Below are 27,328 nucleotides of genomic sequence, written 5' to 3'. Positions count from 1 at the left end.
AGATTCAATCTGAGGCATTAATTTAAAAAAAAAAAAAGAGGTTTATTTTACTTTAAATTACACTCGTGTGTGCTTTTGTGTGCACCTGCATGCAGGTGTTCACAGCAGCCAGAAGAGGGCATCAGATCCGTGGAGCTAGACTGTGAGCAAGGGTCCTAGGAACCAATCGGGTATTCTGCAGGAGTAGCAAGTGTTCCTAACTGCTGAGCTGTCTTTCTGGTCCCGACGGATTACTTTTTATTGTCTCACCGCCAGCATCCAGAGGACTTATCTTCACGATGTTGAGTTGAAAAGCTCAGAGTGACTTTCTGAACCAAAATTGTGTTAACATCCTTTTTTTTTTTTTTTTGGTTCCTCTTTTGGATAACAGAAATCCAGAGAACAAGTCATCTTTAAAAATAAGATGCTTCAGGGGCTGGAGAGATGGCTCCGGGGTTAACATCACTGGCTGGTCTTGTAGAGGACCCACGTTTGATCCCTAGGACCCACATACAACCATCTGTACCTCTACTCCCAGAAACTCCAGTGCCCTCTTCTGGCTACCACAGGTACCAGGCATCCACATGGTATACAGACAGACATGCAAGCAAAATACTCATACATATAAAATAATATATATTTTAAATTTTTAGTTGAAATATAAATATAGGTGCTTTAACAGGTGAAACATAAATTTCCATATCATGGGACCTGACTGCTTATCTGTAGAGAATTAAGCATCCATCTTGTATGTGTGCTTGTATGTATATATGTGTGTATGGTATTATGTTTTTTTGTGTGGTATGTATGTGTATATATGTGTGTACTATATATGTTATGTGTTGTGTGTATGTATTGTATGTTATCTGTATATGTATGTGGTGTGTGTTTATGTTGTATGTATGTGTTCATGTATACGAATGCACATGGGTTGGACGTGTGTGTTTGTGTGTGTGTGTGTGTCTGAGGAAAGCCTTGAGTGTTGATCCATAGGCACATCTACTTTTTGTTTGAGACAGGGTCTCATTGGCCTGGACCTTCGCCACTTAGGCCAGGCTGGTTGGTTTGATGCACTTCCAGAGGTCCAGCTCTCTCCACCACCCGTCTCGCCATTTCTGGAATGTAGTAAGCACTGCCCTTAACTTTTCATGTGGGTTCTAGGGATTGAACTCAGGTCCTCAAACTTGTGAGGCAAGCAATTTCTTGACTGATCCACCTCCCGGCCCTGTACCACATGTGTTAAAGTCCCCTTCTTCCTGCCTTCCAATGACCTCTCTGTTGCTGAGTACCCCAGACACCACTTAGACGGTCCATCTTGAGGTATTGGTGGTGGCTTAGGATCAAAACCTTGTTGGAGACAATTTACCAAGCTTTGGGAGCATGAACACTATAGAGTTACTCTGACCTATCTTCTTGGAATGATTGTCATCCGTTCTGGGTTTCCTAGAGAGATTTCCCTAAGTGGAAAAAAAAAGACATTTATTCAAGACGAATATTTTCTGATTGTAATGATAAAGTTGTTATCTATAGTGTTTCTTTCCATTTTTTTCCCTGTTAGTATTAAAAGGAAAGAGAAGCAGTGACTCAGTGTTTGTTATGGCTGCCAAGAAACCAGCCCAAAGCTGAACTCGTAGCTAACTTGGCCTTTGGTAACAGTTTGGGATTTTTCTCTATATGTTTGCCTTTTTGCAACAACTGTCCCTGTAGTCTTGTTTTATGATTGTGCTTTTACTTTTGGGTAAATTTATTTGTCTAGCATAAATCCCCAATGAATGTATCTTCCTAAGCCATAGTCGGTAGTTTTTGGGAGCCAGGTGGTATGAGTGACGTAGCCTGAGAATTAAGGTGGCCCACTAAGGTAGGATAGCCACAGGCAGGGCAGTCAGCCATTGTGACCACTAAATAGTCCTTCTTAAGGAGACAGAAGAAGAAAGCACATTTTAAAATACAGTTGAAGTCTACGTGTGGGATGCTAAGAGTGATGCTTCTAAATCCCAGAGTGCACGGCATCTTCCACACCTGCGCCTGTGTTTCTTCATTTCCTAGAGCCGTGATCAACCAAGGGACGCGGGCTGGACCTTTTTCTGTCATCTGTATACAAATCCATCTATAGCTGGAAACAAAAACCACTGGTAGTGTGAGGGACAGCTTGGAGAGACCACACGCGTGCACAGCTGATGGAGGAGACGTAGCTATCCCTGTGAAGGAAGGGGCTCCCAGTCCATGCCCTGCACATACCTATATTCTCCATTAGCTGGTCTTGATTGAACATTTCCTATACACGTTCCTGAGTCTCAGTATTGTGATTTTCAAAATGCCCAGCTGTGCATAAAGTTCTTTAAAACTGTCTTTGAGATAGGGCGATGACTTGCTGGACCAGCCTGGTGACCTGAGTTTGGTCCCCATAACCCATTAAAGAGGTGGAAGGCAAGAACTGTCTCCATGAAGTTGTCCACTGACATCCACACATGCCCCCTCCCCACTAATAATAATGACATAAAAACTCCTTTGAGAGTTGGGGAGATGCTCTTTCGGGTAGCACACTTGCTGCTCTTGTGTGAGGGCCCGAATCTGGGTACCAGAGCTCATGTAAAGGTTGTCTGGACACGGCAGCACGTTTGTAAAGCTCCGTGGTTGGAGATGGGATCCTCTAGGCAAGCTGGCTTGCTTGACTGGAAAGCTTCGTATTCAGCAAGAGACCCTGCCTAGTAAGTAAAGTAGAGCATAATGGAAGGAGACAGCAACGTCACACACATTGCTGAGGTCACACACATTGTAACCTCTGACCTACACACACACGGGCACATGCACACACATGCTCATGTGCACACATACTTATACATACAAACACACATATACACATACACACACACTGACACAGGCATAAATACACACATATACATAGACAGGAAGAAAGAACAGCCTCCCCCAAAACCAAGAACAACAGCAAGACCCCAAAACGCCTTTGAGGAGCTGTCAAGTTACATTTCTGTTTTCTTTCATTAAGAAGTCTTATCCGGCATTAAAAACAAAACACTTTCCATGTTTCTCTTAAAGGGATAATTCTACTTCATTTTTCTTCTCATTTGTGTGTGTGTGTGTGTGTGTGTGTGTGTGTGTGTGTGTTTGTATGTTGGGGAGCAAATTGTTTGCCCGCAAGAATCATAGTCTGTCTTTTGCCTTTCAGGTCACCGATCCCACCCCTTCCCCAATGTCTCCCTAAGTAAAACTAAAGCAATCTGAGGAGAGAAAAATTCAGTCTGATAACAAAGCATGCTTTGTCTTGATAAACACAGTGGTCAATGACTCCAACCCTTGAAGTTCTTCTGGGTAAATGAGTAACTGATTGTATCCGAGAGGCGAACTCTCATTTGTATTCCGACTCTCACAGTGCGCTCCTCTCTGTTTTACTCGGACCTAGGTTGTTTGAAATTGTTGAAACAACTGTCCAGACTCAGGGGCAGCACCTGTGAGGCGAGACACTTATTTAGCTTAGGGGCCCTCTAGGAAGAACAATACAAAAAATACCTTGCTTTCACCACTTTTTCTTTCTCTTTTTTTTTTTTTTTACAAAAACATACTCTAATACGAACATACCGCTCATGCTCCTCCTGGGTCTGGGAAAGGCCCATGCAAGAGAGATGCTGGAAGCTTAAACTTGATTGGTTTTGTCGTGGCGGGTCCATTTCTTTAGGTTCAGTGTTGCGGTACATGTTCACCTATACTAGACACACACGAACTAACTACTTCAGCTTACAATCACGGGACATGTATGTGCTGGCTCCGAAGACACTAGGTAGGAATATACAAATGTAAATATCAGATCACGAGATTACGTAGTGTATAAGCACACATTCACAGGTTTTGGTTTAGTTTAGTTTAGTTTAGTTTGTTCCCCCCCCCCCCCCCGATTTCTCCTGGGCGGCTGCTTTCTTCAACGTCACACCCAGGCAATGATGTCCTCTTCTCCAGGCTTTGAATTGTTTGCCTGCAGGAAAATGTTCACTTTAAGGGAGAAGTAGTCAGCGGAATAGACTCAAATCCTGTCCTCTGAACTGGGCTCATGTAGAACAAGCCAGCTAGGATGGGTGGGGAGGCAGGAAGCAGGTGAGGAGGAAACGCACTGCCCGGAGGCAGGCTTGGCTTGTGTGTGTGCGTGCATGGTGGGTTTCCGGCTATCTCAGATACTGGTTTGGAGGTCTCCGTTGAGGAGGGTCCTCTGGGTCTCTGTGGTCTCATTCAGCCGGGATTTGTCCTGCTTACTGTCGCTCCGTTCCCCATCCTCGGTACCACTCACCTTGACCAAGCAGAGAACATTCTGGAAGCTCTTCTTGAAGTTGTCAGATAAGAAGGCATATAGGATGGGGTTGGCACAGCTGTTGGCGTAGGTGAGGATCACTACAAAGTCAAACATGCCTTTCAAGGCAGGGGTGGGGCTGATGGCCACGGACACGGAAGAGACATTGAAGATGTAGAAAGGGAGCCAGCAGAAGATGAAGACAGCCACCACGATGGACACCATGCGGGTGACCTTTTTCTCTGACTTCTTCCTCTTGGACGATCCCACTCGGATTCCAGAGGACTTCACCTTGATTATGATAAACAGGTAGCAAAGACAGATGATGGTGAGGGGTACCAGGAACCCCAGGATGAAGGCATAGATAATGAACCCTGTGTACCACGCCCCAGATTCACCTGGCCAGTTGATGGTACAGCTGCTCCTCCCCCACTGGTTGCTCCGGAGGCCAGCATATATCATGATGGGCAGGATGACCAGCAGAGAGAGGCCCCACACAGCCACATTGATCATCTTGGCTGTCCGGGGCCGCCTCCACTTGGCTGACTTGATCGGGTGGACCACAGCTAGGTAACGGTCGATACTCATGACCGTCAGGCAGAAGATACTGGTGAACTGATTGATGCCATCTACAGTCATGACCACCCGGCAGATGGCCTTGCCAAAGGGCCAGTGGACCAGCGCCACCTGCATGGCCAAGAAGGGCAGCCCCAGCATGAAGAGTTCATCCGCAATGGCCAAGTTGAGGATGTAAATGTTGGTGATGGTTTTCATCTTGGCGTAGCGGAGGATGACGTAAATGACAAGTGTGTTGCCACACAGCCCGACAACGCACACCACGAAGTAGATGAACGTGAGGACCGCGTTGCTTGTCATGTCGTAGTACGGCTCGGTCTGGTTGGAGCCATTGCTTGGCCCCAGTGAGCCATTGATGTCAAATGGAGAGGGTATCCATAGTTGACTCCCATTGCCTTGCTCAGATGCCATCTCCATGGCTGCTTTTCAGTCAGCTTAGAACCAAGCAGAGATCTTCTCTCACCTCAGTGGGCTCTGGGGGCCAAGAATCTACTGTGACATCTGGGAAGAGAAAGAGAAAAGTGACCATAAGTCCCCAAGCTATTTAGACTCCCGTGTTCCATGTTTAGACATTTTCCTACCACTCTTTCTCTTTTGTGTATTCATGTGTGTACAGCTGCGTGTGTGTGTGTGTGTGTGTGTGTGTGTGTGTGTGTGTGTAGGCACAGTACCCCTCCCCCCTTTTGAGTCTGTTTCTCACCATGTAGCCTAGGCTTCAGGGACCCACTTGTGTCTTCCCCACCACCACTGTGATTACAGACATGTTGCTGCAGTTTCCACCTGGGTTCTGGGATTGAACTCAGAACTCTTGCTTGCAAGTTAAGTGCTTTATTGACTGAGCCATCTCCCGAGTCTCCCTCCCTCCTTCTTTCCCTCATTCCTCCCCCCCCCCATTTTTGGAGACAGGCTAGCCTAGAACTGCTGCGTAGCTGAGGCTGGCTTTGCAATCAGGGCTCTCTCCCTGTCTTAGCTTCCAGGGCTTGGGGTGAGCTACCTCGCCTCGCTCTTTTAGTTGTGTCTTTCAACTGAAAAGCAAGTTCTCTCTCTCTCTCTCTCTCTCTCTCTCTCTCTCTCTCTCTTTTTCTCATCTAGCTGTCAGCCTGCAGCCTTTTTGAGGTCTTTGGAAATGGTGGGGGAGGGTTTGAGTTGAACCATCGTCTTTGATGACGCACGTGAGGCGAAAGGCTATGGCTTCAAACGCATGGACTTTGACCCCTAAGGAATTGACTGGTCCAGACTATAAAAAGGCAGATCTTGGAGGGGTCTGACTCTGACACCATCACTCTGAGCCCTGTGCAGAATCCCGTGCTGGCTTGATGCCCGCCTGGGAGAGTTCCATTCAGAGACTCCCATGGTGGGAAAAACCCAAGAATTTAAAGGAAGAACAGATCTGGGCTCCATGATTGAGCCCCACGTGACCTCATGCCCAGCCCTTAACTGCTGTTTCTTTCCTTTGTCAACATGGGGGTGTCATGAGGGTTAAACAAGACAAGGTATATGCAAATGCCTAGCATTGTGCAGGCTCATAATCACAGCCTCATAAATGTTAGCCCCTTCTACTGCCTCATTATCTTTAATTCATTGAAACCTGCCTACACAGTGAATCAAGTTAGAGTCTTCAGTATTAAAAGTTAGAATCTGCCCCCCCCCACACACACACTTTAAAAATGTGTGCTTCAGGCTGTTTTTTTGGCTTGGTTTTGTTTCCCCCAATGCCCGGTGCCCTTCATTCCCCACCAGACTCCCACTTAGGAAAGCCCTTTCCTGAAGTTTCTACTCCCTCATGGGTGGCCTTTTGCCTGCAGTTCATAGATTAGGACAAAAACAGAGACTAGGTAATGGGCACAGACTCTTCATGAAAGTCAAAAGAGGCTTTTAAAAACTGAGGACCTTCGGCCACACCCGTTTCCCCCTTTGTCTCCCTAAACATGTGGGAGTTGTTGATACTGTCCTCCCTCACTTAAAAGAGTGGAAACTGAGGCACAGAGAGTTAAAATCCTTGGTGGAGTGGGAACTTGAACATGAGCCACCTGGCACCACGTCGTCTGGGATTTTCTATGTGCCCTGGCTGATGCTCTCTGGATGGAAACCCGTGGCTGGGTACTTGAGCTTAGTGTAAAGCAACCAACTCCAAGTGACCTCCATGCTGAGAAGATAATGAGAACGCTGTTGGCTTGGCCTAAGATGTAAAACACCAGCTCAACCTATAATTAAGTGATTTACCACAGATATAAAACATCATGGGGGTGGGGGCCACTGTGATGGAACCCCCTCTAGCAGCTAACACTTCAACAGGGGAGACAGGCAAGGGAATCAAGTCCTGTAGTGTGTGACTTGCGTGGAGATAGGGCCATGAACAAAGGATGTTAGGACACAGCCCTTCCCTGACTGTATAGGGGGATGTTCTCAGGAATTTGGGGGCTGGGTCTCGTGTATATGTAGAGTGAGGCAAGAGCTCCGGGTAGGGGTCCATCCAGGAAGAGGGGAGCTGGTCAAGGACTGGAGTATACAGGACCACTAATTCTCTTTCCTGACATCTTTCCCCAAAGCGTACTTTTCCGAATCAATGCCTAATGCTGGCGCAGACCGCAGAGAAATTAAAGACGTAGCCGGCAACAGGCAGGTGTTCCTTGCCCTCCTCTGCCTCCGATTCATTCTGTACTGCCAGGTGCCTGGCTTTTCTTTCTGCATTAATTCTCCCAGCCCATATTTGGTACAGTGAGGTCGGAGATTTTGCGATTGTAGTTTGGGGACCCACTGCCTTGTGTCTGCCTTGGGTAAGCAAGTATAAGCAGGCAGCTCTTAGAGCCAGAAGCTGTGAAGAAACTGGTTTTGTATCCCCAGATTAACTTGGGTTATTTCCACTGTTTGTTTTTTTTTTCTTCTTTCCCCATCTTGCCAGCTCCTTAATTCTACAGACCCAGAATCTTATTCAAGCTGCATGCAGAGGAACCTTTCAGTAATCATTAGCTCGTGCCGCCTGTATACCATGAGAGGGCAAACTTCAGTATCTGACCGAGACTGAAGAACCCCCTGGGGCTGTAGAATTCATACCTAGAGCCAAGAAAGAAGGAGGAGAGAAGGAGGAGAAGGAGGAGGAGGAGAGGAAGAGGAGGAGGAGAAGGAGGAGAGGAGGAGGAGGAGAGAAAGAGGAAGAGGAAAGGATGAGGGGAGGAGGATGAGGAGAGGAGGAGGAGGAGGAGAGGAGGAGGAGGAGAGGAGGAGGAGGAGGAGAGGAGGAGGAGGAGTAGGAGAAGAGGAGGAGGGGAGGAGGGGAGGAGGAGGAGGATTAGGAGAGGAGGAGGAGGAGAGGAGGAGGAGGAACAGAGGAGTGGTGGTGGTACAGGGCTCAATGTGATTCTTCAGCTCTAACTGTGCCCGTTGGGCAGAATGAATGGGGTGGGGGTCGCTTTTCTCTGGAACTGGCTGAGACACACTTCCATTTTGGGGAGGTAAGCCCTACAGGGATTCAGAGCCTTGGAGGTGGGTGGAGGTCATATGCTGGGAAACCCCACTGGGAAGGCGGGCGGGGGGGGGGGACTCCTCCAAAGAAGACAAGAACTTAAAACCTAGGGGGTCCTGTATAACTAGTCTGATGCCTAACATCTCCAAGTGATTGCTCCTCATTTTACGTTTGTCTCACCGAAAGAGAATTCCTAATGCCACCAGTCGATACTTGTTGAATTGTGGTTAAATTAAACGTACCAGGAAGTCTGATTTTCTGCCCTTTTTTTTTTTTTTCAGTGTCAGGGCTGTTAAATCCTGGCCATGGCTTGGTGGGTGGTTTCCCCTGAGAGAGTCCTGGCTCTGTTGGAGAGAAGGGTTTCCCACTGTCTCAGGGAGCCTCTCTTACCGTATGGTCCATAGTCCATGAATTCAGAGATGGGATGGTTGAGATTCCACCCAGCTTTAGTTTCACTGACTTCCCAACATCCTTCTATTGTGATCCCTCAAGACCCCCTCCCCTAAATCTGCTAGATGCCCCCACCCCCACTCTGCTCCAAAAATCTGGGGCTGGACACTGAGCTGATACCAGCATGCATAACCAGCCCTGTGTGGTTCAGCATGGCGCTAGAGTGCCCCTCAGCACTGGCCAGTGGGTGGGAGGTAGGTAAGTGAGCTTCTGGACCGCAGAGTTAGTCCAGGGGTAGGAATATTTGGGGCCAACAACTCGCTGACCCGGGAAACAAAGTGTTCCCTAAAGGATTTCCCACCATTTCCAGGAAATTGTAGAAAGAGTGGACCATGGTGCCCGCACAACCAGCTTCGATACGCAGAGGGGACTGAGGTGCCAGGGACAGCGAGGAGCGCCAACAGTCGCTTGGGGACTTGACCGTTCAGTGGTTGGTTCTCTCCTATCTAGACAGATGTCTCTGCTCGAGGGCGGCGGGATGTAGGAGGGACCTGACCGCGTACGAATCTGGTCTGCCTCCCCATCGGGCGATGGAAGAAAAACAAAAACAAAACAAAAACGGAAAAACCCGCTTTCCTTGTCTCTCTGCGATGTCTCCATCCCCTGTCCCTCCCCAACTTATGCCTCAGGGTATGAACTCAGGAGCCCTGTGGTAGCACCTGGCACGTCCCTTCTCCTCTAGCTGGTCTCTCTTTCCTTGGATCTGGGCTGTTTCGCAGGTGGCTAGGATATAAGTTGTTCCCACCACAGCTACTAACTGGACGCTCAGGCTCGCAGATCACACGCCACTGTACCTGGGTAGTGGCTGTGCGGACCAATCTGTCCTGGAATATACTACCTTTCCACCCGTGACGCCAGGATACACATCTTTCATTTCTACCTGTCACCTCCAAAGGCACAAAAGCAGAGAACTGAGCGCCGGAACCAACGTACAGGTCGCCGGGATCAGCGCTCTATCCCTAGCGCAGATGCACGCAGGTGCCCAAGTGCGCTCGTCGCTCCCACCATCTCTCTGTGACACACACATATGCACACACACGCGTAACCACACACACCCCTCACCTTGCTTTCCAAGAACACTCGGTTCTCTGGGTTCTCCAGCACCCCGAAGCTGTCCTTTATCCAGTCGTGCGCCGGTGAGTGCAGTAGCTTGGCTCCTGGGCTCTCAGCTTCCTTGGCTGGCTCGTGCGAGCCCCCTCTGGCATTTGAAAGAGCTAGCCTGAACCTCGAGAGAGCTAGCCTGGCTTGCAGATCATCGACACCCAATAGCGGACTGGTGCTCTGGGCTCCGGTGGCCTCGCGAGCGCGCCGGTGGCTGCACAGCTTGCATTGGCCCAGGCGGGTGGCAGCCCCTGGGCACACTTCCCCACGCCCCCTGCTCGTGACGTCACAGCAGTTTCGCTCCACCCACCGGTCCTGAAGCACCGGGGAACAGAGTGGAGAATCCTGCGGGTGACCTAGGGCACCCGGGGAGGAGGGGTCAGCGGACCTGGATGCTGGTGGAGGGTGAAGCGATGTCAATGTCGCTATGACTCCTCCCGGTGAGGACCCGCGCTGATTTTTCTCCGATTTTAGAGACTCGGTCCGATTTTACCCAACAAATTCCAGGCAGTTGTCGCAGGGGCTGGGGTGACCTAGACTTGCTCCGGGACCTTTAAGTCATGTTCTCAAGTTTACAAAGCCGTGCCGTACCACGGACTAGTCCCAGACACAGCGCACGGGTTGCAGATCCTGGCAAAGGACAGGAGAGAGAGAGAGAGAGAGAGAGAGAGAGAGAGAGAGAGAGAGAGGGAGAGAGAGGGGGGGGGGGAGGGAGAGAGGGAGAGAGAGAGAGAGAGAGAGAGAGAGAGAGAGAGAGAGAGAGAGAACAGCAAGCAGGTCTCCCGCTGCAAGCGCCCGCAGGTGTGTGCCGCATCTGGCTTCAGTTCCCGCAGCCAGCAGGGGCTCCGCGGGGCTCGACAGGTCTCCCAACCTGAGGCCCCGGGGCCGCACAGCCTCTCCTAGCTTTAATTTAGCCTGTCAATCAGTGCTTGCTGGTTTGACCCAGCCCAACCGCTCCTCCTACGCGGCTGTGTCGCTCTGCGGGAGAAAAGAGGGACCAGCAAGAAGTGGGAGATGTGTCGCATCAAGTTGCAGCTATTTATTTATTTTTGACTGTGATGATTCAGTCGATGTTCCAATAGTTTAATAAGTCGTAATCAATCCTGTAGCCTCCCTTCCCTCTCACCACACACACACACACACACACACACACACACACACACACACACACACACACACACGGATAGTTCCTAGAGCATGGGAAATCAGAAAGCAAACCCCAATTAGCTTTCTCTGTGGTCTTAGCTGACCTCATCCGACCATCCTGTTTATTATCGGCTTGTGGGCTCATCTGGGCAAAGCATAAATCCAGAAGCTACGTGTGTTGCAGAGAGGCCTGGGCTCTGCTCGTGGTGAGTTCTGACAGCAAAAGGGAGCCAGAAGGTAGAAGCCGGCGGAACTGCTTCTAAGTCAGAGTCACTCACAGGCGCTCACTGGCACCATCTCTGTGAGATCTTGGTTAGTTTGGACCCTGTGGGCTTGGTAGAGATTGAACTAGGGCTTCAGTTAGGTCGCAGTGGCACTAGGGGTCAGCTCGCCTTTAGATTTTTATGGGGCAGGGTTGAGGGGCCGACTAGTGCAGCTCTCAAGACGAGGGGAGGGACCCTGGGGGAAAAGGGACATGGAATGAGCTCAGGGGAAGACCTCCTTCCATCCCTGAGTCACAGCTGCTAGGATGCGTATTGCCACCTCTAGTCTAAAACCAGTGACCCCAGCCGGCTTTCAGGGACGGCGAAGAATGAAAAGCTAGTGTCCATTTTGAGTTCAGATTTCCCCCAGGTCTCGCGTGACCTTGTAAAAAGCTCTTCAAGGGTTGCTGCCCAGTTGGTGGATTGTTTAGAAAACCAACTCACGCAAAAGAGAAACCCCTGCTTCTCAGTGGGTCCCTTTCCTTTACACAAGGCGACCCCCAGGGGGCGGTGTACAGTTTTTTTCGTTTCTATACTTCTGGTTTCCTATCAGCACCACCAGCGCAAGCAGGCTGCTCTAATCAGCTCAACACTCCTCTCCCAAACAACCTGGGGAGCATTTCTGTGTGTTTTTAACGTGCTGAACACACCCAACGGAATCCCACCCTTCACACCCTTGTCTTACCCCAGCGCTCTCTCAGTCAGGTCTGGCGAGCTCAGCCCCGTGGATGAACTGCAGACACGCCCATCTCTTGTGCGACTGACCCAGTGAGATCTGAGCACTGCCCTTGACAGCGGAAAATGTCACCTAGAACAATTATTGATTTTGTCCGGCTCGTGTGTGCCTCTCCCCTCCCCCGACCCGTGAATGCCTCTGAAGAACTCTTTGAAATCGCTGCGGGCTTTGCTGGGCGCCCCCAACATGGAGTTCCATTCCCTGTTTGACAATGCCCTGCTCTTTTGACAGTGTCCCAGCAATCTGCAGCCCGCCTGGCCTTCCTCGGTAGCTCATTTAGGAACGAAGTAAAAAAAAAAACCTTGAGCCAGAAAAATACAGGGGTCGCGGGCGGGGGAGGTAACCTTCTCTCTGACTTCTCTGTTATCTTTAAGGCGATGAGATGACAGCCTTCTCCCTTCTTGCGCTTATCAGAAGGGCACTAGGCGGCAGGAAATGAAGAAGGGCCAGGCCAGGGCTTAGCACACTCTTTTCGGCGAAGTTCACCGCCTGGGAGCTCAGCAGGCAACAGAGACCAGGGAACTCTCAAGTAGGTCATTCTGTCTGGTCGCTTAGAGGCGCTATCAATTAAATGGGGGAGAAATTGTTCCTCTGACATCAATTTGGTGGGAACAAATATTGCAGTTAGGCTTAGAGGAAAATGTGAACCCCAGGAGGAGAGCTGGACTGATTGGGGGTGTTAGGTGGTGGACCAAGCATCTGGCATGCTCTCAGTCCTCACATTGTGGATGGGGAAAGGGCAAGGCCCCTGAGCTGCAGAACGTCAAGGGTGCAGTGGTTTGGAACTCACTGTGTCACCCAGGCTGGCATCAAACTTCTGGTCCTCTTGCCTCTGCTTCCCGAGTGCTGGGATTGCAGGTACGTGCCACCACACGAGCCTTGATGTTTCGTTTGGAAAATATGGCTTATGATTACCATACTTCTTTAAAGATATAACCATTTGACCTAGTAGGCTTGGTGGCCTCTTAGATGCACCAGGGGCAACATGAGCCCCTTTCTCCCCTTCCCTGCCCACCCCTTGCAGTTTCCATTCTGACTTGGCACCAACTTCACCTTGTCTCTTTATGTGGGTGGGCAGTGTGGAGCCCTAAGCCTGGCATTCCTTTCCTAGCTCCTCTTCCTCTTCCCTTCCCCACCTTGCTGGTCCCAGGAGGGACCTCAGAGCATCTGATGTATACAGCCAGTGCCCCATCAAGGTGTAAGTAAGGAGACCAGACTCCAAGAGGCCAGGTGACTTGCCCAAGGCCATCCAGTCAGGGAAGAGAAAGGCAAGGGTCCAGTTGATAGGACACAGCCCACATAGCCATGAAACGTTGGGTGAGGGGATGAAGTCCTTCCAACCACAAGTCTCAGCATCTCCCTTCCCCCAGTATGCCATTCCTGGTAACATAACAAGATTCTCGTGCACTCAGCCTGGAGCAAGTCCTTGGTGAGAGTTGGGAAAGATGGAGCTGTCTCCAAGATGTTGTCCGGAGTGCTTACAAAGCTTTTCAGGAGGAGAGTGTGGACAGCTCAGGAGAGGCGGTCTACCACGCCTGCCTTGCAGGTGTAGAGTGCCCACTGAGACTACCACAAGGTATCATTTCTCCTGGCCCATTGTACGGAGCACATGCCTATAATCCCAGTGACCCTTGAAGACTTTCAGCACCTGCCACTGGCACCATTAGTATGGACATTTCAAGACCTCTTGCAGGAAGCAGCTGGTTGACCTTTACCCCTTCACCTTCACACTTGACTTAGCCCTGGCAACCTTCCTGCGAATGCTTTTGAATGTGTATTGGGTGCTTACTGTGTGCTGCCCTGGGTACCTAACCCTCACTGCAGTCCTATGTTGTGATCAATGTTCCCTTAGTGTGAACGGACCAACCCAGGTACAGAGAGACTGGATTCTTGTTCCAGTGACAGAAGTTGCCTGCTGTGTGAATACCCACAGTACAGTTCCCTAGAGCAACAGAGCTTGGGCAGCTCCATCTTCTACATCCTGATTATACAGAAGAGGGACCATTCCCCTAATGGGTAGCTTTTGCTGTTTTCTCCCCCATCCCCTCTCTGTCTCTCTGTCTCTCTGTCTCTCTGTCTCTCTGTCTCCCTCTCTCTCTCTCTCTCTCTCTCTCTGTGTGTGTGTGTGTGTGTGCGCGCACACGCGCACAGGTGCATGTGTGTCAGAGTACCTGTGCACATGTGCGTGCATATATGTGAAGGTCTGAGATCTGCCTTTGCTGTCATTTCTTAGGCACTGTCTATCCCCCCTCTTCTCTGTGTGTTTGAAGCAATCACTGACTGGGAAGAATTTGCCACGTATGAATAAGGGATCCACCTGCCTCTATTTCCCTAGCACTGGGCGTTTTAGGCAATGCATTACCATACTTCCCCTATACCAAGTGTGGGTTCTAGGGATCAAACCCACATCCTCAAACACAGCAAATACTTAATGGACTAAGCCATGCCCAGCCCTGGTTTTAATTGTCTCTAGTTGTCCTTAGCCTCAGGATGTCTTTGCTGATGGATTCTGATTAGTTCCCAGATACTCAGAGTCTCCGACAGCTGTCTAGTTCTCCCCGATCCACTTTCCTGCTCAGAAGTGTCTGGTTATGGTCTGCAGTGTGGGCGGGTGACCTGCTGCTCTTCTTCGGGCAGAGGGGAGAAAGGACAGCTGCCTATAGAGTGGGACTTAGGACACACTGTGCAGAAGAAGCACTTGGGGCTTTTATCCAGAGGACTGTCTTGGCTCTGTTCTTAGAGATTCTCAGCCTCCAGGCCTGGGATGGAGCCCAGCTCTTTGCAGCTATCAGGTGGTTTCACTGTGAGCTGGACTGGAGATGCCCCAGAAGCTAAACCTCTTGGTTTTAGATGAGGGACATAGGAGGAGACTGTACTGGGGCAGCCCCTGAGTGCCCAGATCTCTCTTTACTCTAGTGCTTCTTTGGGATTCCTTGTGGTCTAGCCCAAGAACCTCCCCCACTGTGTAGGGCTTGTATGGCAAACACGGGGTCTTGGGAAACCTTTGCCCTCCTGCACCGGACCTAAGTTCTGGAATCTCTCACCTAGCCTGTGCCCCACGTGACAGAACAGGATAGAGCGGCAGTATCTCCATGCCTTCTGGTCAGTTGCCATCCCGAACGCGCTGTGTCTTTTAGGAATGATGTGGTATGTGAGAGGCACAGCATCTCACAAATGGTCCAGCAGCTGTGCATGGATCTCTGAGGTTCTGTCTATGTGTGCAGTTATGAGGGCTTATTACCTAGTCTCAGCGATAGTATGAATGGTGGCTTCAGACGGATTCATCTTCCTTCTTGGGGTCTACGTGCTTATGTGTAACCGGGAGTGAGGGGACTTAGGAGTCCTGCTCTATCCCCTCATCTTTCTCTATGTTGTTCCTGTCCATTTCTTCCTGTTCTATGGCAAATAAAATGACATTTTCCTTTAACGGGACACTCGTTTGCATTTTAGCATGGCTTTTGGGGAGGCGCAGACGCATGGAGGGTCTCCAGCTGGAGATGGTGGCTTGGTATTGGTGGTTTGTGCTAAATTATGCTCCATCTCTTGTGGCTTTGGCTCTCTTCGAGTCATTTCTGCTGCTGAAGGACCTCTGTCCCCAGCAAGCCAAAGCTGGGAACCGCCCCAGTAAACTGTAGTTGATAGACAGGTATTTTCCTTTCTCTGTGGGGGCTGCCACCTAGTACCAAACCCTACGTAGGTTATGTTTTACCTCCACACATGTACTCATGATAAAGTTTAATTATTAAACTAGGCATAGTCAAAATGAACAATAATAACTAATAATAAAATACAACAACCATAGTAGGATATAAGAAAAATTTCTTTTTGTAAAACTCACGAATGACTTATTTCTGGAATGTTCATTTTATATGTTCAGACCTCAGTTTACCATGAGACTAGAACCCTGGAATGAAGGGACTTTGCTTCCAAAGAGATTGCAGTTCCCATGCGGGCCTCAGGGTGGCGTGAGCACACAGAACTCCTCACAGGGTCCACCGTTGTTCTCTCAGCTCCAGCCCTGCAGAGTGGAACCCCAAAGGCTTCTCTACAGCTGTGCTTTTTTTTTCTTCTTCCCCCTTTTCCGTCCTTCTGCTACTCTTGAGGAGTGACTCAAAATGATGGCCTTGGTGCCATTTCGGGAAGAGTCACCATGGATAGGGAGAATGTCATGAGCTGCTACAAGAGATTGGCTTCAGATACTCAGTCTCCTGGAGTAAAGGAACCGCTGGATCTTTCTACCTCAGCCGCCCAAGTAGCTGACACTCCAAGTGTGCCTCCTGTGCCCCGCTTCTGGCAGAGGCAACCGCGCGATAGAAAGAGCCTTGTTACCCAAGTGGATGCTCGCAGGCTCTTGAAAAGCTGTTGCCAGGAGCCGCCTGCCTATTTCTGCTTCTGCTGAGTGCTACCTGCGTGCCTACGAGGCAGGAAACCCTCACCCTTCTCAGTGACACAGGAGTGGGCTCCCTAGAGCCCTGGATTTCGGTTGCAGGACCGGGAGAGGCCTTTGTTCAGCTGGGCGATGCCCAGGGATGGGCTCTGGCCACTTTCCAAAACGACGGTTCAGTGGTGGCTTCTCCCTCGTGGGACAGCTGGCTGGCTGACTTTGTTCGGTGGTCCGGCTGCTAGTCCCCAGGCTTCACGGTACACGCCTGCTCAGGGGCCCCAGAACAGATGGCCAGTCCAGGGAGGGTCGGGGGAGGCTTCCTCATGCAGCAATTTATTATTGTCTCCTCTTGCCCCCACCCCCAAACGGGCTCCGCGCGTTTCTTCTGTCCTGCTCCTTCCCCCACTTGCTCTCCTGTGACTGGATCTCTTCTAAACAGATTAGCCCTGTGGCTGCTGCCAGAACTGCATTTCTCCGAGCTACTTCAGACACTCAATCTTTCTCTCCAGAAAGGCTCTGTATTTGGGAGTTAGAGAGAGCATGATAATTCTTGGGCTCTCTTTTTGCCAGCTAGGACACATAACTGTTTGGAATGACGGGATGTCAGGCTTAGGGGGAGTCCTTACACCTAGGAGAGGCTGGTAAGAGCTGGGAGGGTACCAAGGTGACCTGACAGAGCAGGTGACTGGAGGAGGGGGGGTGGCATCAGAGCAGAAGGGCCCAGTAAGCTCACTCAAATAGAGCTGAAACGATGTTTATGCAACATATATATATATATATATATATATATACATAACATATAAAAATTTTAAGCAACTTAATGAGCTGCATCTAAACATTGTGTCCACCCCGCCACATGAAGATTTGGCACCTAAACTTTGTGGTTTCAGCTCCAAGCTGAATTTTCAAAGACAAGTCTCCCCCCCGCCCCCCCAAAAAAAACTGTTTGGTAGCGGTGACACTGGGTGCATATTTAATTTTCTGGGACAGGTTGTTCTGAGTGTGAGTTGACTGTTAGACTGTTTAGAAATAGCAACCGTTCATTTGGTGTATAGTTCTCGTGTGACTGGCACAAGCAAAACACCAGTAGAGAACACACAACTGACAATGTATTCATGCCTGTGAAGACCGTCTCTCTGTGTGGTGCTCCTGTGTTAGTACAAGCGCCTTCATCTATACATCTGTCAAATCTATTTTCTATCCATGCAGTTTTATCTCCTCCTCATCATCCATATATCCATCAGTCCACCCATCCATCATCCATCCATCTATCCACCCATTCATCCATCCATCATCCATCCATCCATCCATCCATCATCCATCCATCCATCCATCATTTATCATCCATCCATCATTCATCATCCATCTATCCATCCATCTATCCATCCATCATCCATCCACCCATCCATCATCCATCCATCCATCCATCCATCCATCCATCCATCCACCATGCAACCAACCTTATAGCCATCAATTCACTGATCCATGGATCCATCTATCTGTCTGTCCATCTATCCTCTAACCATCTGTTATCCATCCATCATCCATCTGTCTATCTGCCCGCCCATCCATCCATCCATCCATCCATCCATCCATCCATCCATCCAGTCAACAAAAAGTATATCAGAGAAAAGGGAGAAATCTTGTTTTCTAAGCCCTGAGCTCGAACTTTCAGTCATGTTTTTGGAAGAAAGGATCCCATAAAATCCAACCCTGAGCCTGAATCCTTAGCAGGAAACATGCAGGGAAGTATTTAGATTTGAGGTGCCTCTGCTTCTGTGGCTCTTCTAGAAATCAGGGGTTTTCTCATGGTCACTTACACTATATTCAAGGGAGACTTTAGAAGGTTGTTATGTCTAAACAGTTTCTGTCCCTGGTTTTGGTATATTGCCACAAAACTGGCGGTTTGTCAAAAAGCAATTAGTGGAGGCTGACTTTGTGGCTATTTGATGTAGGGGGCTGGGAGGGAGGGCAGCTTGGTGCCCTGCATGGGAAAGGCTGCCTGGTGGGTTTGGATGACTCATCCCGGTTAAATTTCCTAAACTTACATCATCTGCCATAACTGAGGTATAGATAATAAAATATATGCTGATTATACGGGCCAATCTTTAATACGAGGCAGGAGCAGGATTTGTTTAGCCAGTAAAATCTTTTGGTTTTGAATTGAGCTTTCTGTTTATTAAGTTATATATGAAGCGGTCTTAGGAACTCAGAGGGTGGAGGAGTTGGGCTGCTGAGGACAAACTGCACAGCCATGCTCCATCCCTCCAGTTCTGATACCCTCCCCCAGGACAAGCACTTCCAATAATTTCTGCCTTTTTTCCCTGCTAATTTACTCGTGTGTGTGTGTGTGTGTGTGTGTGTGTGTGTGTGTTTGAGACAGGATTTCTCTGTGACTTTGGAGTCTGTCCTGGAACTAGCTCTTGTAGACCAGGCTGGCCTTGAACTCACTGAGATACTCTTGACTTTGCCTCCCAAGTGCTGGGATTAAAGGCATGCGCCACCACCTCCCAGCCTGATTTACTCCTAAATGCTATAAATGATTCATGTACACTTCTGTGTTTTTTTTTTTTGAATTTTCTCTTTTTAGGTTCTGTTGACTTCCCAACTCAGTACTTCCAAATCTCCCAATTCTTACCTCTCTCTTTCTATTAAATCAGTAGCCAGTGTTTGCATTTTTATAACTCGAAATATTTATATCTGAGCCATGTGCTCTCCTCTGTTGGCCCCTCTTCCTTGTAGAGCCTTTTGTTTTCTCTGGGTTAATGATTACCTCTTTTCTTGATTTTTTTTGCTTACTTTTCTATGTGTTTATCAATGATTCATTCTCAGATTCTTATGCTTGAGAATTTATTCCATGTGTTACTTTCATTTTTGGTTTTGAAACCTCTTGGGTTTGGTTACATCCTTGATGTCTCTAGCACGGTTTAACCCTTCTCTTCCCTGTCAGTGTCCTTCCTGCTTTCCAGTGTTAGTTAATGTTCTCGCTCTTATTTTGAAAGGTTTATTTATTTTTATTTTATGCGTGTGCATGTTTTGCCTACATGTCTGTCTGTGTACCACGTGTGCAGCAAACTCAGAGGTCAGAAGAAGACATTGAATCCCTGTGGAACTAGAGTTACAGACAGATGTGAGTCATCACCTGGATGTCAGGAATTCAACCTGGGTCCTCTAGAAAAGCAGCCAGTGCGCTTAGCCACTGAGCCATCTCTCCAGGTCAGGCTTCCCTGCTCTTCCTCTGAGTTTAATTTACTTAGTTGTGTGGGTGGAGCAGTGGCTGTGGGTTGTGACCACTTGGGGGGTGGGATGACCCTTCCACAGGGGTCACCTGAGACCACCAGAAAACCCAGACATTTACATTATGATGCATACCAGCAGCAAAATAACAGTTATGAAGTAGCAAAGAAGTAAATTTATGGTTGGGGGGCTCACCACAACTTGAGGAACTGTATGTATTAAAGGGTCGCAGCATTAGGAAGGTTGAGAACCACTGGTCCAGAGGAAGGGAATATTACAGCCGACCTCACAGATGATCTGATCTCCTGGTCTGGACAGCCCATGTATTCACACCCCATGTGAACCCATATTGGTTGAGAGACTGGGATGGAAATGATATTTCATGTCCAAGATTAGGGAAAAGAGCTGTTTTCGAGGTAGGTGTGTGTGTGTGTGTGTGTGTGTGTGTGCATGTGTGTGTTGTGTGCATGTAGAGGTCAGAGGACAGTCTATAGTGTTATTCTTAGGCCCCTTTAACCTTTTGTTTGGAACAGGATCCCACCATATAATCCTGACTGGCCTAGAACTTGCTATATAGACCAGGCTTGCCTCCACCTCAGAGGGCCTCCCGAGTGCTGCTATTAAACCATGTGTCACCTTGCCTGACAATCTTTTTAAGTAAAGATTTAATAAAGCATGTTTTGCATTTTATAAAGATTTCTTTATTTTTATTTTTATGTGTGCAAAAGTTTTATATCTCTGTACAACGTGCGTGCAGTGCCCATAGCAGCCTGAAGAGGGTGTGGGGTCCCCTGGAACTGAAGTTACAGATGGTGGTGAGCCTCCGTGTGGTGCTGGGAACCAAACCCAGGTCTCCTGCAAGAGCAGCCAGTGCTCTTAACTGCTGAGCCTTCACTCCAACCCCCAGATTCCTTTTTCTTAAAAGCTATTGCTACCTTAGGCACTTGGAATGATTTCTCTTTGCTTTAGTTTCTTCTTTCTGGGGTTCCCGTTCAGCTAGACCACGTTTCTCATTGTTGGCCTTTTTATCGTCTTTGTTTTACTTTCTGTGTGATATTTTATTTCCAGCTCTTGGGTTGCTTTTTAAATTTTTCCACTGTTGGACCTTCCGTCTCTAGGAGCCCATTCTAGAAGCCGTCACTGTTTATAGCCTTCTGGTATTATGTCATGGACATGACCTTTCCTTCTGAGTCCCAGAGGACGGTTCTTATTTTTAATCTTCTACCTCTTGCTTGCCCATTTCCGTCAGAGTCCCTTAGCATATGTGTTTGGGTCTGTCATTCAGGGTGTTCTGGAGATGTCCTTAGTGATCCTAATGGTCAGGCTGATAGAGCTCTGGACTTGGGCTCTGAGGTCTTCCAGAAGGTGAAGATGTGGTCCAAGACTATAGGAAAGGGACTTTACCCATCTGGCAAGCCAAATGGTGACATCCTGCACGACCTCCCATTTGGCTCTGTAAGCACTAGAACTATGCAGTGTTCCAGAACTCCAGGATCCAGGCTGGAGTTCTGAGGATGCTGACAAGCCAATGAGAACATTCTGGGGGTTGTAGAGCATGGTGGTGTATAGCGGCTGTCAACTGGACAGGATCTAGAATCACCTAGTGTGTCTTGGGAGCGGGGGGTGCAGGTTTTAGTTTGGGTTGAGGGGGGAGACCCTATCCTTTTTTTTATTGCTTTATAAATAATACCATTCAAAAATTCTACTTCCTTCCCTCCTCCCATTTCCCTCCCACTCCCCCACTCACCCTTCCCCTTCCCCCCTCCAGTCCTAAGAGAGGGCAGGGTACCCTGCCGTGTGGGAAGTCCAAGGTCCTCCCCACTCCATCCAGGCTTAGGAAGGTGTGCATCCAAAGAGAATAGGATCCCAAAAAGCCAGTACATGCAGTAGAATCAAATCCCAGTACCATTATCATTGGCTTAGCAGTCTGCCCCAATTGTCAGCCACATTCAGAGAGTCCAGTTTGATCCCATGCTTGTTCAGTCCCAGTTGAGCTGGCTTTGGCACACTGTCTCAGTGGGTGGATCGACCCCTCGCGGTCCTGACTTCCTCGCTCATATTCTCCCTCCTTCTGCTCTTCAACTGGACCTTGGGAGCTCAGTCCAGTGCTCCAATGTAGGTCTCTGTCTCTATCTCCATCTATCTCAGGATGAAGGTCCTATGGTGATATTCAAGATAGTCATCAGGCTGGGCGGTGGTGGCACACACCTTTAATCCCAGCACTCGGGAGGCAGAGGCAGGAGGATCTCTGTGAGTTCGAGACCAGCCTGGTCTACAAGAGCTAGTTCCAGGACAGGTCCCAAAGCTACAGAGAAACCCTGTCCCCCCCCCAAAAAAACAACAACAAAAACAAACAAACAAACAAAGAAAGATAGTCATCAGTCTGCCTACGGGACAAGGCCAGTTCAGGCACGAGGAGGCCCTATCCTAAATGTGGGCAATTGCAAAGATAGCAACGTAGGAGGAGACTTGCAAAGTGGAGGCAGGTCTAAGCATCTAACTGGACAATGTGAACTCCACCAACCGCCCTCCTCTCTCCAACCTGGAGCCCTCCATCCCTGCCCAGCGTGGATTCCATCAACCCCAGGGAGGCCTTCAGTCCCTGGACAGCTTCTGCAATGTGAATGGCATTTTAGTTTGATTGTTTTCTTACATTCGGGGCCATCGTTTGGTTTTCCTCTCCTTTTTGAAGTCAGCTGTCTCCCTGGCCATTTTCCAACTTCTAAAATGGTGTCACGTTTCCTTGCTGGATGCTGTTTCTTTCATCATTTTCTGCTCCCTTTGAAAGATTGGCTTTGTAGTTTTTCTTTACCGTCATTTTAGAGTGGCGTGGTGGCTTGAATGACAATGGCCTACAGTTGGTTGGTTTTTACTCTTACTCTTTGGAGGCCCGCCAACCAACTCCCAAATAAATCATACAGAGTCCTATTCTTTCTTATGAATACCCAGCCTTAGCTTGGCTTGTTTCTTGCCAGCTTTTCTCAAATTATCCCATCTATCTTTTGCTTCTGGGCTTTTACCTTTCTCTATTTCTGTTTATCTTTTTTTCTTCCTTTTTATTCCCTGTCTGGCTGTGTGGTGAACCGTCAGCATCTTCCTCTCCTTTTCTTGCTCCTCAATCTTCTCCTTCCAGATTTATCCTCTTTATTCTCTCTGCCTTCCAGCCCCACCTATCCTTTCTCCTGCCTTGCTATAGGCCCACTCAGCTTTTTATTAGATGGTTCAGGTGTTTTAGACAGGCAAAGTAATACCGCTTCACAGAGTTAAACAAATGCAACATAAAAGAATGCAGCACATCTTTGCAACATTCAAACAAATGTTTCACAGCATAAACAAATGTAACACATCTTAAAATTATATTTGACAACAATGGCCCTCATTGGCTCAAGTCTTTGAATGGTTGTTTCTGAGGTTTCTATTTGGGAAGGATTAGGCAATGTGGCCTTGGAAGTGGTGTGGCATTAGAGCTGGATTTGTGATTTCAAAAGTCCACTTTGGGTCCAGCCTCTTGCTCTTTGCCTTCTGCTTGTGGATCAACTATTGCTTCAGTGACATACCTGTCTGCTTCCCACTATGATGATCATGGCTAACCCTCCAAACGGTAAACAAGACCTCAATTAAATGCTTTCTTTTATATAGAGTTGCCTTGGTCATGGTGTCTCTTCAGAGCAATAGAATGGTAACTAAGACAAGTAACTTGGAAGCAAGAAGAGAAACTCACAGGGGTAATATGCTGGGGGTTTTAGAAAATATTTTATTATTTGTATGTGTAGTAAGTATACTATCTGTTTGCAATGCCCATGGAGGCCAGAAGAGGGCATCAGATCTCTGGGGCTGGAGTTATAGGAAGTTGTGAGCCACCTGATATGAGTGCTGGGAACTGAGCTCAGGTCTATCTGGAAGGGCAGCAAGAACTTCTAACCACTTAAGCCATTTCTCCAGTCCCCTAATCTGACATATTTAATCTTAGGCATCTTAGTGGCAGTCTGCATTTGAGTTTTGTTTGATTTTATTAATTTATATGCACAGATATGTTTTTAAAAGGTTTTATTTTGTGCATGAGTGCCAGCAGAGATCAGAAGAGGAGTTGGATCTCTTAGAACTGGATTTACAGGTGGTCACGAGCCACCGTGTGGGTGCTGGAAACCAAACCTGGATATTCTAAAGAAGCAGGAAATTACTCTTAACCAATGAGCCACCTCTGTAGCCCCATGTGAAGGAATTTTAAATTCTTATTTAATTGCTTTAAACCAGTTGAACATTGTCAACCTGGTTAACTTTGGACTTGGTTATCAATTCGGTTGGCTAAGTGCCTTTTGGTTTGGACAGCTCACACGAGGTCCCCACCCCAGGGATGTTCTGGTGCCTCCCTCTAGGTCAGTCACGAATGTGCTGGTGGTGAGATTGTACCATTGGACTTCCCATCAAACGGTGCCATTGTTGTCATGCCTGTCCGTGCGATTGGGGATGACATGACTTCTGCTGCATGCAACCCTTTTCTAGAACTAGGGACTCTAGCTGGTGACATGCAGTGACAATGCCAGATGTGTGCTATTTCTGTCTAGTTGGGGTACCTTCAGAAATACATGACTTGTGGGTCCATTTGGTCTTGTGGGGTCAAAGGACTGCAAGACCAGCTCTAGTCCATAAAGCTCTCTTGACTTGAGCCTTCCTCTTGGGTGTCACAGTCTCCTGCTTTCTTCCCCTTCCTTTCTGATCTCCTCTGCGCTTCTACATTCACCTAATCAGATCTACCTAGTACTTGCTTTGTGCCCGCTCCTGCCCAGGGAAGAAATACATGGCATTGATGGAGACGCATGCCGATGGTTCCCATGCAGTGCGTTCTATGTTCTGACGGTGGAAAGGTGTCCTTTGGGGGACATAGTGGGTTATGAAAGGGGATAGAGGAGAGGGAGAGGCAGGGCCATGGTTGAATTGATAGGGCCTCAGGTACTCTTGTGAGCTGAGTGGCTTTCCTCAGAAGATGTTGGTATCCTAACCCCTCCCTGGTTCCCACGACTTGGTCTGATTTATAATTAAGCCCCACCAGCTGTAATTGAGCGTGGACTAAATGGAGACCACTCACCTGAGAACGAGTGAAATCTCTTTGTTCAGAGCTTGCTAGAGCGAGGAGTCCACTGTCATCATTTATGTTTGGCAGAGATTTGTGGCTGGGCATGGGAGCCAGGAAAGCTCCAGTATAGGCAGAAGGGAAGGCTTGCCTAGTGTGGGGACCGTCAGGATGATCAGGATGTTGGCAGGCGGCCTAGAAGCAGGGCTCCCTACATGCTTGGATAGAGAGAAGATTTGGCTTTCTTCAGTATATTTATGACCCTATGGGGCTGTTAAGGCAGCTGTCAGTACTTCTCAAGTCCTGGTCATTTAGGGCTATCCGTGACAGGGTTATGCCTGGCCTGGTCACTGCAGGCAATGCTTGGCATCTTGGGCTAGGCACAGGTTCTGGTCAGAGATCTGTTTCTGTGTATGGCCTGGCATTTCTTGTCTATCCAAACCCCCGGGAGTTAAATGGAGGCTCTTAGGGTGAGTTCTAATCCAACAGGACTGGTGTCCTTGAAAAAAAACAACAGAGATGAGGGTGAGGGGAAGGGCCACATGCTGATGCAGGCAGAGAGGAGAGCAGTGCAGTGTGGACCAAAGGTATCAAGGGTAGTGAAGTGGGGAAGTCCTCCCTGAAGCCTCCTGGGGAGTCCTCCCCAAAACCTCCAGGGATTCTTCCCTGAAGGCTCCTGGGAATCCTCCCTGATGCCTCCTGGGGAGTCCTCCCTGAAGCCTCCTGGGGAGTCCTCCCTGAAGCCTCCTGGGGAGTGAGGCCCTTCCCATGCCTTCACTATGACTTGACTCTTGGCCTGAAGAACTGTGGGACTGTGGGCCAATGCATAGCAGCAGGAGCAGGGCAAGAAACCCCTTTGTAGGATTAACTGGCATCCAGAAGAGTGGGGCTGATTTTCACACATCCTGGCCATGGGCCACTGGCTTCATACTAACCCAGGGACTTCTCAGAATGTGCTTCCCCGGTCTTTTACATGGACCTGTGGAGGAGGAGTCTCCGAAGAAGGGGGTCGGAGGACTTGGTCTGAAGTCCCAGGTTCACTGAAGTTCCGGAACATTTTCTTGTAGGCGTGTTTCATTTGTATTTTAGTAAATAAAGACTGCCTGAAGATCAGAGAAAAAAAAACAGCTCCACTGGTCAGCCTTACAGACGAGGCAGTGGTAACACACACCTTTAATCCCAGTAGCCACACTAGTTGCCATGGAAACCAGGTGGTGCATGCCTTTCATCCCAGTCCTAGAGAGGATTATAAAATGGGAGGAGACAGCTCTCAGTCACAGTCTCATTCTGAGATTCCTGGAGGCAGGATCGCCTTTTCGGACTGAGGTAGAGGTGAGAGCCAGAGGTTGCTTGCTTTGCTTTTCAGATCTTCAGGTTGAACCCCAATGTCTCTCTTTTTAATTAAGCATGCTTCATTTTCTGTTTTTAATGTCAAGATTTTTAGTTACTATTACTTTTTATTTGATTTTTTTTAAAAACAATTTTACATTGTGGGTGTTTTTGCCTGAGTGCCTGTCTGTGCAGCATGAGCCTTGCCTGCTGTCTGCGGCCAGAAGAGGGTGCTGGATCCGCTCCAACTGGAGTGAAAGATGGTTGTGAGCTGCTTGCTGCGTGGTGCTGGGAATCAAACCCGGATTCTCTGGAAGAACAACCGGTGCTCTTAACTGGACCTGCGTGGTGGAAAGAGAGAACTGATTCTTGAAAGTTGTCCTCTGACCTTCAACCATGTGCTGTGGCTTGGGAGTGGGCTGCAGACACACACGAGCTCGCGTGTGTGCACGCGCACATGCACACACACACATAATAAGCAAACAAATAAAATAATTAAAACCAAGACGAAACCCACTGAGGGTGAGCATCACCCCTATACCTGGGTAAAAGTTCATATGATCTTCCAGTTTTTTTCTAGGCTAAACTGTAGCTTCCTTTAGACAACGTTTTCTTGACCATGTGCAGTTAACTCTTGGCTTCTCCAGCCTGTTCACTCTCCCCATCCCTTCACTCTTCTGGGGTGGCAGCCCCATATCAGCTCAGCAGCTGATAGGAGCCCCCTTTTGTTCCTTCCACCAGGAGTCATTGGCATGCCAAAACCCGACTGACTCTCTTCTGCCCCTCTTGCCTAAGCACCAAGGCCGCCGGTCCTTCTACAGTCACACCTTGGCACACAGCAAAGGAAGAGAGTCTGGGACCCAGGTTCCTGCTGTTGTTTTGAAAATCAAACAGCTCCTTCTAGAGCAGCCTCCTTCTCTTCCCTTCCTCCCTCTGCAGAGCCTCCCTCCCCTGAGGCCCATAGGTCATCCTGTCCCCACCACCCCCACCTCCCACGCTGTCAGTGTCACCCCACCCTAGTGCCCGAGGACAGTTATTTTATTTGGAAATCAAGTGGGCTGCAGCACCAGGAAGAAATTCTTTTCCATGCAAAGACAGTGTGTGTGCCCTGAAGAGCCTGGGGGCTGGGAGAGCAGGGCAGCTTCTCTCCTCACACTGCCTCCTTCAATCCTCCAAGTTACCCTAGTTGTGTGTGACCAAGGCTGCAGCTGGGAAAAAAAAAAAAGATCCTCCCTGGAAGCATCGAGAAGCGTGGCCGTTGTCGTTAAATTAAGAAAAGATGGGAGAGCGAGAAGC

General features: G+C 48.7%; 2 protein-coding genes across 7 annotated transcripts in view; one reads left to right on the top strand and one right to left on the bottom strand.

The window, feature by feature from the left end:
• Slc39a11 (solute carrier family 39 member 11) overlaps positions 1–27,328 on the top strand; it is a 421,876-nt gene that overhangs the window by 23,721 nt on the left and 370,827 nt on the right. The gene's annotated exons all lie outside the window — the stretch shown is intronic.
• On the bottom strand, positions 2,186–10,507 carry Sstr2 (somatostatin receptor 2). Of its 3 annotated transcripts, none has more exons than XM_050140468.1 (3): positions 9,828–10,507; positions 4,277–5,353; positions 2,186–3,771 (listed from the first exon to the last, which is right to left on the bottom strand). In XM_050140468.1, the coding sequence occupies exons 2-3, from the start codon at positions 5,267–5,269 to the stop codon at positions 3,739–3,741; spliced, it is 1,026 nt and encodes a 341-aa protein (XP_049996425.1). In that variant the 5' UTR covers positions 5,270–5,353; positions 9,828–10,507; the 3' UTR covers positions 2,186–3,738. The 3 variants fall into 3 exon arrangements, with proteins under 3 accessions (XP_049996425.1, XP_049996424.1, XP_049996423.1); XM_050140467.1 differs by lacking the exon at positions 2,186–3,771 and adding an exon at positions 3,897–3,967; XM_050140466.1 differs by lacking the exon at positions 2,186–3,771 and having other exon boundaries at positions 3,906–5,353.

Source organism: Alexandromys fortis, unplaced genomic scaffold (assembly GCF_014885135.2).
Source record: "Alexandromys fortis isolate MF-2015 unplaced genomic scaffold, M_Fortis_MF-2015_v1.1 scaffold_39, whole genome shotgun sequence".
In the NCBI taxonomy this organism is placed as follows: Eukaryota; Metazoa; Chordata; class Mammalia; order Rodentia; family Cricetidae; genus Alexandromys; species Alexandromys fortis.
The sequence above is the reverse complement of the archived record's forward strand: the minus strand, read 5'-3'. Positions and strand labels throughout refer to the sequence as shown.

What these genes read in the sequence shown, in the direction of transcription:
- Sstr2 (XM_050140466.1), bottom strand. Translation starts at nt 5,269, where the DNA reads ATGGAGATGGCATCTGAGCAAGGCAATGGGAGTCAACTATGGATACCC.